Source organism: Rattus norvegicus, chromosome 19 (assembly GCF_021556685.1).
Source record: "Rattus norvegicus strain SHRSP/BbbUtx chromosome 19, alternate assembly SHRSP_T2T, whole genome shotgun sequence".
Taxonomy (NCBI): domain Eukaryota; kingdom Metazoa; phylum Chordata; class Mammalia; order Rodentia; family Muridae; genus Rattus; species Rattus norvegicus.
This window is the reverse complement of record NC_141552.1, coordinates 28,333,022-28,346,964: the sequence shown is the minus strand read 5'-3', so window position 1 is coordinate 28,346,964 and position 13,943 is coordinate 28,333,022. Positions and strand designations below refer to the sequence as shown.

Sequence of the window (13,943 nt, the reverse complement as noted above, 5' to 3'; positions counted from 1 at the left end):
TTTTCTGGTTCAACAGAGGGAGTGCTACATCTCTCTGCGTAGCTTATGACTTATGTTCCTCAACAGTGGTTTTCACCACCTTGGTTAAGCACCTCAGCCGTCTGAGAGTGCAGCCTCTTTTCATTGGTCCTTTTAGTACAATAGTCATAACTGAAAAGATACAAGGTTGCTAATTGAGAGCACTAATCCAGAAGTGTCGGCACTGCCTCTGGTCTTCTTGGCCCTGCTAATCTGTTGCTCTGGACCTCAACAGTACGTACACACACACACACACACACACACACACACACACACACACACACACGAAAGGACTGTGAGTCCACAAACAGATATTCTTTTAATCATAGTCTAAGACTATTACAGGTAGCTTAAAAGGTCCTTACCTCTTTGTTATCCCTTTGTGAACTGAGTTTAATCAGATTCTGTGGAGACAAGAAAGCCATTATGGTTAGAATCTTCCTGGTATTAATCACATCTTCAGACCTACGCTTCCAGTCTCTTCTCAAGCAGATAAGAGAAACCTACATGGCATCTTCTCAGGACATGCACATGGTAGAGCAGGATGAGGCCCATGGAGGGGCAGCAGGAGGAATTAACTAGTGCTATGTCCCAGCATCAGAGTGACTGAAGCTCGGAGAGATATCTGTGCTGGCATCCTCCTTTAGCCCTAGCCCTACCTCTTCTTGTAACAACACCCCAAATTTTTCTGTTGAGAAAATGGTGACTGAAGTGCCAGAATGTTTTATCTTTGATGGGAGACTAAGCTACACACACAACGGCAGAATGGGATGAATCCTCTGCTCCTCCTCTTCGCTAATTTGTCTTCAGGCATTCAGAATGCGAGCTGGGTCACTATGTCTCAGAACACAGTGATAGATTCAAGACAGTGCTAGTCAAACAGACTGAGAAAACAGGCATGGTAGGAGGACTAGATAGTTCCTAAGCACATAGGGTGTGAGTGTAGATTGCTGTTCTATGTAAGCTTTACAGGAGGCAAACATACTTCAGAATGAGGCCAGCAAAACAATGGGGAGCTAGGGTGTAAATTCTTATCTTTAGAGCATCTGGAATAAGCTGTACTCAAATCTGAGTTATTCGGTGTTTTTTACAATCCATTCCTTTTCCTGTTGAAGGCTTCTAACTTGGGTGTTAGAAAACCCCAACTCCTACAAGCTCACAGATGCTCATTCCAGCCCATCATGATGGAGATTTCAATGCTACTCCATCTAATGGGCCTGATATAAGTGTGTGCTCTGGTTAGAGTACCTCATGGTCCCAGTTGGCTAAAGAAAAGCTGAATAAATGAAGCCTGTGGTAGAAGTTCACTAGACTACACACGCACCATTTTCTTCATGATCTCTAAGAGCTCCTCTTCTGTCTTTTGACGCAGGCAGTGAACAATGATGGCAGATGTGGTGGTTTCACATCCAGCCATATCAGCAATTTGCTATAAGACATAACAGACAATCGCAGATGTCAAGAGCAACATCAGTATCTTCTACTAATGTAGACAGGTGCTCTACCCTAAGTGCCATTTCTGAAGATAAAAGATTTCCTGAAAGTACTCCAGATCAGTAAATTCCCTAAACAGGCCCAACAAAATGTTGCCTCTGTTATTGTTTTTGATGTGTGTCATGAACACATCTGAGCCTGTTATCTTAACTTTTAAACTACAATGTTGCATTCACATTTTGGTCATCCTTCTTCTTGAGCTTCCTCTAGTGTGTAGATTACATCTTGGGTAATTCAAGCTTTGGGGGGGGGGAATTAGAGGAAGTATTGAAAGAGTTGAAGGAGCTTGCAACACCATAAGAACAACAATGCCAACCAACCAGAGCTCCCAGGGACTAAACCACTAAGGAAAGACTATACATGGACTGACCCAGGGCTCCAACTGCATATGTAGCAGAGAATAGCCTTGTTGGGACACCAGGGGAAGGGGAAGCCCTTGGTCCTGCCAAGGTTGGACCTCCAGTGCAGGGGAATATGGGGGGGGCAGAAAGGGGGATGTATGGGGGAATACTCGTATGGGGGAGGGGGAGAGAAGGGGAGGGGGCTTATGGACAGAAAACCGGGAAGGGGACTAATATTTGAAATGTAAGTAAAGAAATATATCTAATAAAAAATTTTAAAAAATACAATGTTACAAAAATGTATTATCTTAAGGGGAAACCCTGTGCAGTAGATAAAAGGCAAGGAATTCATGATTCCACTGTCCACTTCACATCCACTGTCTCCATTTACAGACCTTTCAACCTCTAGTTTCCAGAATCTGTTATATAAGGAGAGATAATACATGTGTCATGCTTCAGAGGGCATCCCGCCTTCCCATATAACCCATGCAGAATTGTAGAGCATCTGAATAATGTAATGCATAGGAAGAAACTTCAGAACCTGCATAATGTAGTTTAGATGAAGCCCTAGAAGTAATTTCTGTTCAGTCATTCTCACTTTGCAAATCCCTGGAGCACATAGCTGAATCCTATGACCAGAAGGACATTTGAGGACTTCGGGAAAGCGTATGGTGATTTTCCAGGGTAAGACCTACCTTAGCGGCTGGTCTAACATCCTTGGTTAACAATCCAGGAAGGAAGACCACCCCACTCTCAGAAATGGCCCTGTGGAAGAGGTTCTTGGTCAGTGGGGACAACACCTGTCATGAAAAGAAGAGGGGAGTTTAAGCTTCCAGGCAGGTCAATGTCACCCACTTACCCTCTGAAGGCTCCTCTTCCCTGGTTCTTCTTGGATTCTCTGGCCATAAGACTCCACAAAAGAAACTCATGGAAGTATACAAAGATAGCTACTTCATATAATACTGTGTATAATGGAAAAATTGGGAGATATACCAAGATCCTGACATTTGGGATATTCAATAAATAATCAACTCAGAGTTTACCATGTAACTCAGCAATTATAAGTAACAACACTGCATGAATGTTTAATGCTTGGGGAGATATTTATGTCATACTGCATTTTAAAGATGAGTTTCATTGTTAAAACAGCACGATTAGATTATAAGATTCAGAATATAAATAAATAATATATAGACAGGCAAATAAGTAAATACGTAGAAGCCACAGTGACCCATATAAGAGCCACAAGGATATGAATTATATTTTTCTCTTTAACATTTATCTGTAGATTTTCTTTCTTTCAATTTAAATATGTATGTATAAAATGCAATCACTGAGTTTATATTCTGTTTAACTCTGTAGTTTCATATGGCTAACGGAACTTTCTATAACATCTCCTTAACTCCCATTTTCCGTATAAGCATTTTTCACAGCTCAGTTTGCATGTTTCCCACACCTACTACCCACTCATCTATGTCTCAGCTTCATAGAGCCTTCCTCTCTGCCACTTCCCGCAAAAGAGCTCGCACTTCTCCTCCAAACTCTGATGCCCACCCTGGTAGTTATGGACAAGTCATAAGGACACCTCACAGAAGATCTTTTCTTCCCTCCACACTTGAGTCCCCTACCATGTAGATCTACCTTGGATCCAAACTATTACTTCTTCCAATCTGTGGTTTGTCATCAACCTTATTCCCCCACAGAAGCGAGGTAAGCCCCAGTCCTAGCTAAGAAGGTGCTGGCACTCCATAGTACTTGGAGAGGTAGTGTCCTCTGCACTAAGAGTTTGGCCCTCTTGGGTTGACCACATCCTAGTGAAGGCCACACCTCCAAGAAGATATGGACAACATAAAGTAGATATGACGAGTTTAAAATAATATTTAGAAAAATGGACACAAAGTTAAGTGGGGAATGGAGGGCAGGTGGATACGCAGGAGATGAGGAATGGGGAACCATGGATACCTTCAAAATTCACTGCATGAAATTCTCAAAAACTAATCACAGTACAAAAATGTACAAAATGAGATTCATTTTTTATGGAAGAAACATTCTTAAATACTTGGAAAATATGGTAAGTAAAGGAAAAAAAAACCTCAATTAAGTGAAGAGGCCAGGGCTATCATTGATCCAAGATGCCTACAGCTCTGCGGACACCAAGTAAAATTCCCACCTCCCTAGAAACCAACTACCATTAGTTCAGTTGTAGGCAACAGACCATCTAATATAGTGCAGGAAGAAAAATCAACGCCAAATGCAGGTTTGGGACCAGCAGTTGGATGATCTCTGAGTGGTCCCATCAACAGCCACATTAGCAAGCATGGACACGATGCGTGGTACCCAAGATACTTACAAGAACAGAGACACTGAAACCTCCTGCTGACTCTCCAAAGATGGTCACAGAGCCTGGGTCACCCCCAAAGTTGGCAATGTTGTCCTGGACCCAGTGCAGCGCAGCCACTTGGTCCAAATGACCCCAGTTTCCCCTGCTGTGTTCATCCCCTGTGCTGCAAGAGACATAGAAGGGACATGTTGCACGGCAGGGATCTTAGGACCATATATGTACTGGGGGTGCATCCTTTGCGGCTTTCCGGAATCCAGGTGAGATCAGCATCCCTGACACAGGACTCTGCCTCTGCATTAGGCTGTCACTCATTATTCTGACCACTATGTACATGAGTCCAACATACAGCCAACTCTGGTGTGAAGGCTGCAGCGTCTCTTGAAACAAAGTAAAAACAGGGCAATGTTCAGCTCCCAGAACAGAGCACAAACTGACAGACAAAGTGAGAATATGGTGTCAGTGACTGGGGAAAGAAAATCAGGTAAGGAATAAAGCAACGGTGGAGTGAGTTTTAGGCTCGTAACCAGAGAAACCCTCTTGAGTTGGTTACTTGTACTAGAATCCTAAGTAAAATGAGCACTCAGTGAGTTGCAAATATCCAAAGAAGAGAATTTCAATTAAGATGAGCAGCAGGATAAAGGATCTGGACCTGGGAGAACAAAACTGTGTGTGTAACTTCTGTGTGATGCAGGTAGCGTAGTGCTGGGAGTCTTGGCATGGCTTCTGTGTCATTGCAAATCATGTGAGGGTTATGCAAAGGCAAGACACGGATCAGACAGTCATTGTTTCACTAAGTATTCTGGCCATAGTGTGCAGCACTGTCACCTAAAAGTTGTAAGTTTGATTAAAATGATCCTAATAACATTAACCCATCCCACAGAAGCAAGGCTTTCTTAGGTGGGAAAGTGGATCCAAAGCAAGTGGATGGAGTATATTTTAAAGATAGACTTGCAAGGATCTGTTGTCTGACTGGGGACAAAAATGGCATAAGCCTAGAGTCCAGGATGAATGCAAACCCCTGCGAGTCAATGGGTGTTTGTAACAGCAACAGCTATATAGGTGCCTTGTGGGGGACAGATGAAGGCCTTGGTTGGTGTCAGGGGTTCAACTTCTCCTTGTGAAGTGGGGAAATTCTGTCCATGTCTAGAGAAGATGGAGAGGTAGGTGAAAGGACTGTGTAGGATTTAAAGGAGAATTGGAGGCCACAAATAGAGTGGAGGTGTGGCTGGAATCACCCAGAGTATTTATACAGAGGGAGAAGGAAACACACAGTCCCTGAGGTCAAAGAGAGGGGAACAGAGCAAAAGCAGACATGGTGGTCAGGAGGAAAATAGCAAGGTCAGGGCAAAGAACCTTCTCATCGTAGCTAGTGTTATATGCTGTCTGAGGTTGGATGAACACTGGTAAGGTTGTAGTAGCTTCTAGGATGATGACTTGGCTTCATGAGGACTCAATGGTTTGGATATGCTCTCTGCCACAAGAGCTCATGTACAGGAGCTTTGGTTCCTAATGCGCCAGGTTCATTCAGTGTTTGAATTTGTAGAAGGTGAGGTTCTTCATTGGGTGCACTGTATTTTGATGCAGTCTGTACGCTCAGGGGAATCATGCTGTATTCCAACAAAGTGAGTTGATACCGAAGGGACGGGATTGAGTTTTCATTTTCTTGAACTTCCTGCTTTACCATGTGGTTGTCTCTTTATCCCATAGACTCAGTTTCCCTTCTTCCATAGTGATGCATTATAGCTTAGGGCATCACCCTATATTCAAGTCTGAATAATTATGCAGTCCTTGGTTTCCAGCCACCCCAAACACTGGCCTAAATAGATCTGGTTTCCTTATCACTGACACATTTCAAACACATTACTATAGAGCTACTGAATGTAGTAGCCAATATGCAGAGAGGAGTGTCCACAAACCCTACCTGAAGAATCCCCAGATGCCCAGGCGATACTGAATGGCCACTACCACCACGTTTTCATAGGCAGAGAGGACCCAGCCATCATAGGTTGATGCCCCGCCCAGTGTCATTCCACCTCCATGGATCCACACCATCACCTAGTTAGCAAGAAAAGAATCATACTTGTTCTAGGAAATAGAATTGGGAAGGGGCTCAGAAGGGGCTTAATTTTCCTGGCGTGGCCCTCCTGATTCAGGGCATCACACTCAAAGTTCACCAGGGCCGAGTTGGGTTGCAAAAGTCTTTCATCCTCAACTTCCCTGGCTGGAAGCCAGGATGTCACCTAATTCAATGTCCCCATCCTTTTTCTTAGACCTACGTGCCACGTCTTTCCAGGGTTCTTCTCACTGAAAGCATCATCAAGTGAACAACGATGGGTGAAGGTTTTCCCAGCACTCTGACATCCTGACATGTGGATCATTCTTATAGCTGAATCTTTTAGCTTCTACCTCCATTACCTGCGATGTGTCTCGATGCTCATTTCTGGACCCTGATGGGTACCCTGCCCCTGTGCTTCATTGCTCCACCTCTCCCCCACAATTCTCCCCATTTTGATAATCCCAGTTTATATCCACCTTCTCTGTCAAGACTTCAGATATCTGGCTATTAAGAGTGTCTATAGCAGGTTCTTTTAGAGGCCTTGAGGCTGATCAGAGATACAATAGCCTTTAATGTCTGGCCTCAGAATTTAAAGAGGTCCCGTTTCATAGAACTGAAAGAAGATAAAGTTGAAGTCTTACACGACACTGTCCGACACTGTTCATAAGGAACGAGAAAGCAAGGATAATCGGAGCATGGTTAAATGACAGAAACAAAGATCACCCCATTTGATAGATAGAAAAACTGAGGCACATGTGCTGGGGATCCCACAGCCAATGAAAGGTACAAATAGGGCTTAAGCAGACATCTGTCACCAGCACCACAGCTGAGCGCCTAACCAATGAAGCTCATGGCCATAGTTCAATGATCTGTGCCAGGAGCAGGACCTCGCAGAGCTCCGACTAGAGCGTCAGGGCTTCTGTGGTCTCTGCCAGGACTCAGGTGCCGCTCAGCGACCTCATTTGTTCACCAAGACCATGTCTCTAGACCCTGGGAACATAGATGGACAGTTCCTTGCTTTCCAAACTCCACGAGTTTCTATTTCTCCTCCCCTTAGGCTCTCTGCAACCTACATGGAGGGTCTGAGTCAAGCTCATCTTAGAGGAAAGATGAGCCAGCAGGTTGGCCAAGGAAATGTTGAAGCTGTTATCTTATGTGTCTGTAAGGACCAGCTGACATGATCCATGAAGTTAAGGCTATGAGAAACTGTCCATGTTCTTGCTTCTCCTCCTGGCTCTAAGTCTGGCTGTATGGATGCAGAGTCCAAAACAGAAGGGGAGCAAATGAGTGAGGCTGAGATTTGCTCTCACCTCCTTATACGATGCAAACATGTTTAGGATGAAATATAACTCTGGTGACTTCTGCTTCCTCCCACAATTCTGGGTTCTGTTACAGGTGCTCCCAGGACAATGGGCAGATGCTCACACCCTCTCTTATTTCACTTCAAAGATATCTCTTTTATAATAGCTTCTCCCCAGAACTCTGCCCTGTAACTGGCAGCCTGCCCTTCCCTGGCCTCCTCATTCTATGGGAAATGCTGACTCATTCAGCCATCAGCATGTGCCAAAGGCCACTAGGGAGGGGAAGGAGATACAGTACAATCACAGGCGGTGACAAAGGACATGAAAAGTGCTTATGAGATTACCCCAGACTCCTCCCTCCACACTGCCATCATGGACCAGGAGAGTTTCACCCTGGCAGTGAAAGTTGTCTTAAGTAATGTGAGGAGAAAGGTAGCACACATCTCCCTCAGCAGCCCCCGCCTAAGGGGGCAGGTGTGAGGATAAAAGACCCAAGCGCTTGTCCTGCCACTCCTTCTGTGTTCTCCTTCCTACCTGAGTTTTCCTGTTTTATTATTTATTTGTTCATTTCTGTCTGGTGGAAGGAAGTTCTTGGTCCCTGACTCAGTTCTGACATGTGTACCCTTGTGTCTGAATGCCTTCATCTCCTTCCAGTCACCCCAAAGACCTGGATGCTGTAGCACTTAGGACTAGATCAGTGGTTTCCACACTTACTGGCAGCCTGCTATTCTTTGTAAAGTCTGCAGGAGTGTAAATATTCAGGTAGAGACAATCTTCAGAAAACTCGAGATGGATTTTCTCCTTTCTGTTGGTTAGGAGATCATTCATCCTCTGCCCTTTTGCTGCATCTTGAGAGCACCTGGAGGGGAGAGTGAACACCTGAGATTCCAATGTGTAGAAATGGGTGATGTCACCTGAATCCCACCCTTGCACCAGAATGTTGGTGTTGTAAATGGAGGACGAGAATCCAGTGTAATTAGTAAGAGGGACTTTGTGCATAAGTGGTGGGAACCCGGAGATCCCTGATCCAGTAGGGAAACACTTAGCATCCCTCCCTTTCCTAGAGCCTTTGAGACACTCTGGGTAACGGAGAGATGCTCAGAGTCTGACCTACGTGGGATATGACAGTCTCGTCACTGTTTGGGTAGTGCTTTGTTCTTCATTAGCTCTAGTGCAGTGGGCGGAGGGTGTCCCTGATCATTCATCAAGTGGCCTTCTTCTAGTCCTTATGAGATTTCTGTGAATCTGGGAGTTATACCAATAACTGTTTATCATGTGGCAAGTCATGGCTGACATCTTTATGGGATGACCCCAAAGACTGCATTCTCATAGTTAGTCACTGATATGCTAGACAATACTGACTCAGTACTTTTCCCTGCTCTGTGTCCAAATCTTCAGGTTCAAGTAAAGCCAGTGTTATCTCTAATGACCTCTGTTAGCCTCTTATGCTATCTGGCCAGAAAATGACTCCCTCCTGCACCATATAAAGACAGATGTTCTCACAGAATGAGTCCCGGACCCACTCATCAGCTTACATAGGTGGATAGGTGGTGGTGTTCTTCACGAAGCTCCAGGGCTCTGCAGGCTGTGGTGGAGCAAACCTCAGAGATCCCAGAGGGGGCTTGGCAAAAGGGACTCCCAGGAAGACAGCTACAGACTGTGTGACTCCTTCTAAGCTGACGTACTTCCCCAGGACTTTGCCTTTCGTGGTGTCCACCACGGGTGGTGAAGAGGGGTTTCCTAGTGGACACAGAGGAATGATAAGATCAGACCTGTATTCCAATGTCATGAAGGAGAAAGAATTGCCAGGAGGAACAGAAGAACTTTTGGTTCCTCTCTTAGAAACCTCTAGAAACCTCTTATATTTTTTTGGTTGTGAGCTACTCTTCAATGGCTGAGTCCTCTCTCCAGCTTACTAAAACAGATGCAGAGGTCCATAGCCAAACACTGGGCAGATCTTGGGGACTCTTATGGAAGGGTTGGGGGAAGGATTCAATGCCATGGAAGGTATAGAAAACCCTACAGGGAGATCAACAGAGTCAACTAACCCGGACCCTTGGGGCTCTCAGAGATTGAACCACCAACCAAAATGCCTACACCGGCTGCCCCTGTCCCTCCCCTGAATATATGAGGCAGATGTGCAGCTCAGTCTTCATCTGGTTCCTCCAACAACTGGAGCAGGCTGTTCTTAATGTTGTTGCCTGTCTGGGGACCTAGTTTCCCTAACTTGGCTCCCTCGTCTGACCTCAATATGAAAGGACGCACCTAGCCTGCAGAGACTTGATGTGATGGGCTAGGGGGCTATACAAGGGGGCCTCCACACTCACAGGGGAGAGAGAGAGAGAGAGAGAGAGAGAGAGAGAGAGAGAGAGAGAGAGAGAGAGAGAGAGAGAGAAGTGTGAGGGCAACAGTATGATAGGATGGGGGACAAAGAGGGGCCAGCAATCAGGATATAAAATGAATAAATAAAAAATTAGAAACAGTTATTCATCAGGAGTCTGGTGTTGAGCAACTTGATGTACTGTGGAATGAACAAGAAGTGGTCAATTGTCTCAGGAAGGTGAGCCTTACAGGAAAACAGACATGCTAGGTTGGAAAGAGTGAAGTCTTCTGATTGGTGACATTGTGGAAGAACTGAGACATTGAGCAGGAGGAGGGATGACTATGAACAATGAAAATAATAGAGTGATTAAATAGGAAGCAAAAGCAAGAGGTCCAGATAGAATAAGTGCTTGGCTAGGAAGGATGAACAGCCTATGGGTGGAGTTCACGGAGAGAAGAAAATCCTTAGGATTCAATGTATTTCAGGAAGGTCACTGCATGCCTGGTTAAAGGATTAGATTTAACATGGTGGGTAAATATGTAACAGAAGTGTTTCTGTATTGAGAAATCAGTGACCTAAAATACTCTGTTCTGTCTGTGTAGGATCCTCCAGGAGAAAGAGGGATTGGAGTGATATCCATCTGATGGTTGGCTCCATTCTTGAACAGCAGACAATCATCGCTAATTCCCCAAGAGCTTCCTTAACTGTTCCTCCACTTTCTGTGGGGCCAGAAAGAAGCACTCTGAGCATCAGGAGGATAACCACCCATTTCACCACAACCGATGCTGGTGTCCCTTTATTTGAATAATAGCCTTCTTGTCAGAGTAGCATTTTAAACATGTGGTTTCTGATCTTCTTGACCTAACTGTTCCTCTTTAGCTGAAGAAAGTAAGGCCAATTCCTTTCCTCAATAAGGAGAGAGAGAGAGAGAGAGAGAGAGAGAGAGAGAGAGAGAGAGAGAGAGAGAACATGACGTGATGTGCGGTGGGTAGGAAGGTGGGGAAGAGCTGAGAGGAGCTTGGGAGGGTAAAGAATATGATCAGTATTATATAAATTTTTCTATAACAACGATAATGTTCAGTCAGAAAAAGAAAATTTCAGATTTTCTTTCAGAAATATCCTTGTCACCAGAAAGTCTTTATGGGAACAAAGATAGTTACCCGTGAGCAGTGAGCTCAGTGACCAGTTCCATAAAATGGACATTTGATTGTTTTGATTTCTAATTCTCGTTATTACAAATAAAAGCAAGTGAACTTACGGGGAATCACAGGTACATTTGCTCTCCAATTTATGATGTTTTGACATCATGGCATTTGTTAATGATATGTTTTACTTTAAGATCATTAAATTATCAGATTGAGATCTTGTCCTAAGTCTGAGATGAGCTTTATAGAGAAGGGCCATTAATACTGGGAACTTTTTTGTGAAGTCCTGACTACAAACTTGGGGTCATGCCTGGTGTCCTCAGAAATCAATCCCCAGCTTGTCTCCTTGTGTTGTGGCTGTTAATTATTATTGTTTTGTTTAACTTTTTATTTTTAAACACACCACTGGGAAACCTGGATATGAGGCAATGCATAGATTGAAACATGGGAGATTTTTTCCCTTTATGAATTTCAAGAGTTGTTTCCTATGCTTGGACACTGTTTATAATCAGGAAGAAACTGCTTTATAAATATGAAGTTATGTATTCTCATATACAAAGGAGGCTTGCTCCCTGCCCTGATATGGGGCTAAGGAAGGAAAGAAGGCTACAGGTTAATCTGCAACAGCAGCTCCATGTGGGATGGGTGTGATGGGAAGGAGGTGAGATAGCCTGGTAAATGGACCAGGGCTGTTAGGGTGCACTTATGACTGCTTTGCTTGAGAGAATGAGACACAAGGAACCAGCTTAATTTCTAGGCAAGTTTAGGCTATACAGCAAGTGAAAGTATAATCTGAACTGCATAGTAAGACAGACACAAACAAAAACAGCATTGCATGTGACCATCTCCATATTGAAAGGTCAGAAAGGGGCAGATGGCTCTGTCCACTTGAGCTGAGGGTATTAAGTGTGTGTGTGTGTGTGTGTGTGTGTGTGTGTGTGTGTGTGTGTGTCCACTCCTAGGAGTGTAACATAAGAAAAAGAGCCAAGATTACAGAGAGACACAGCTATAGCTGAGTGAGAACACACACGAAGAGTTCTGTCATGAGAAGGCATAAACCAGGGAAGCCTAAAGAAGTGGTGGAGGAAGAGGAGGAAGAAGGGGAAGATGAGGAGGAGGAAGAAGAAGAGGAGGAGGAAGAGGAGGAGGAGGAGGGATGAAAACAATGCTTCAGAGATGGGAGAAGGCAAAGTCTGATTACAAATGATAAAGCATGGCTGAAGTGATTGTGAACTTTCAACCTAGAACAACATGTGCTTGCATGCAAGGGGTGGGTGTGGGGGAAGAATACTGCTAACAGAAGCTATGACATACATCATTGCAAACATATATGATGCCTACTTTATACCAGAGGTGCATTCTACTTTCTTGTGTTCATAGCAATAGCCTTTCTAGGTAATTATGGATATGTCCATTTAACTTGGAGGCATCCTGTGTGGAGTTCCTAAAGATGCAAAGACAGTGGTGTTGCCATGGTAACTAGCAGCAAAGGCATGTTCTGCCTCAAATCTGAGTCTCTTTCCAGGCCTTTCTCAATGCCGCCTGTTCATGTAAGGTGAGGCATTGGAGGAACTGATTACGGGCTCTGGATTCAGGAACTAGAGCTATCCCAGGACATGATTTTCCAGACAAACTTGGAAGAACATACCAGTCTCTTCAGGCCACTAACGTGGCTCCGATATAAACAGGAATCAATGCTATAGTCACATATTTACCATAAATTTAGTCTGTGTGTCTGATGTTTAGGAGACCATCATGACTGGTGGGGACTGTCCCTCTCAGAGTCTATCTATTTCAGACTCATGACCCTAAACATTTCCTTTATGATAGCCTGGACTACTGCCTACCTGTCCATCTGCTCTCATCACCCTGAACCTGATACCAGACACCTAAGATGTGCACAGCTCCCTAGAGTTCTTTGAAATGCTAATAAAAGAGGCATTTTTTTTGCTACAGGCGCCCCAGCCTGAGTCTCCTCACTGATCTGGCACTTCCTGTACCCCCAACCTCAGTACTATGTCTCTCTTCTTGGGAACAATGAATAACAAAGTGTTTTTTCAATGACTATTAGGTCCTGATGTGCTAGCTTTATTATACTGCATATTTTCCAATAATACATCTTATATTTATGTATTAATAGAAATAATACATAATAATTAATAATACATAATAACAATACATCTTATATTATGTGTTAATAGAAATAATACATAATTAATAATACATAATAATACATCTTATATTTATGTAGTAATAAAAAATATGCATGGAAGGCCCACTACATGTAGAGTCACGAAGGGGCTCCCTCTCAAGTGTACCTCTCCTCCAAAAAATGTTAGAAATGAAACCAACTAATCCTCTACATTTAGTGAATTAAGGAAACTGAATTGTCTTGATTCCCTTGGGCCAGAGCTGACTCCTTGTCCTCTGCACCTATAATGCAGGGCCTCACGGATTGTCTTGTCTTCTGATCTCAGTATGTACTGTACCAAGGTGTGGGCAGCTTGGATGCAAATTCACATCAGGAGAATGACTTCTCCTGCAGAACTTAATCTGTCTTGTCTGTGCTCCAGGCACACCCTGTAACTCGTTGTGTCCCCACAAATTTGCATTTCCAAAGTACTCACCATAAACCACACAGGTTGCTAGGGACACCAGGATCAGGAAGCTGAGGCACATCTTGCATGGACAGGTGCTCCAGTCAGTAGAGTTTCTCACTCTGATCCACAAGGAAGGGGAGTGTAAGGTCCTGCCCACATTCTGGGAACCCGTCCAGGAGTCCTGCCCACAGAAGCCAATTACACAATGCAGAACTACACAAAAAACTCTTCCTCTCCCTAAGCCACAGCTCTTCCAAGTTTACCTGGCTTTATCTAAACACACATCTACCCGTCATTTGCTGTCTTATATCTAAACAATTAATA

The 13,943-nt window shown here is 44.1% G+C and overlaps 1 protein-coding gene across 2 annotated transcripts in view; it reads right to left on the bottom strand.

The window, feature by feature from the left end:
• Positions 1-13,740, bottom strand: part of Ces1f (carboxylesterase 1F) — a 31,822-nt gene extending 18,082 nt beyond the window's left edge. The window contains exons 1-8 of one of the 2 annotated variants that reach the window (XR_015643234.1): positions 13,647-13,740; positions 9,087-9,291; positions 8,266-8,410; positions 6,116-6,249; positions 4,204-4,357; positions 2,549-2,653; positions 1,343-1,447; positions 384-422 (exon numbers count right to left, since the gene is read on the bottom strand). Coding sequence is in view for 1 of the 2 variants with exons in the window: in NM_001103359.2 (NP_001096829.2) it covers positions 384-422; positions 1,343-1,447; positions 2,549-2,653; positions 4,204-4,357; positions 6,116-6,249; positions 8,266-8,410; positions 9,087-9,291; positions 13,647-13,698 (939 nt within the window). In the remaining variant the exon portion in view is untranslated. 2 annotated transcript variants of the gene reach the window in all.
• Between the last annotated feature and the right edge of the window lie 203 nt (positions 13,741-13,943).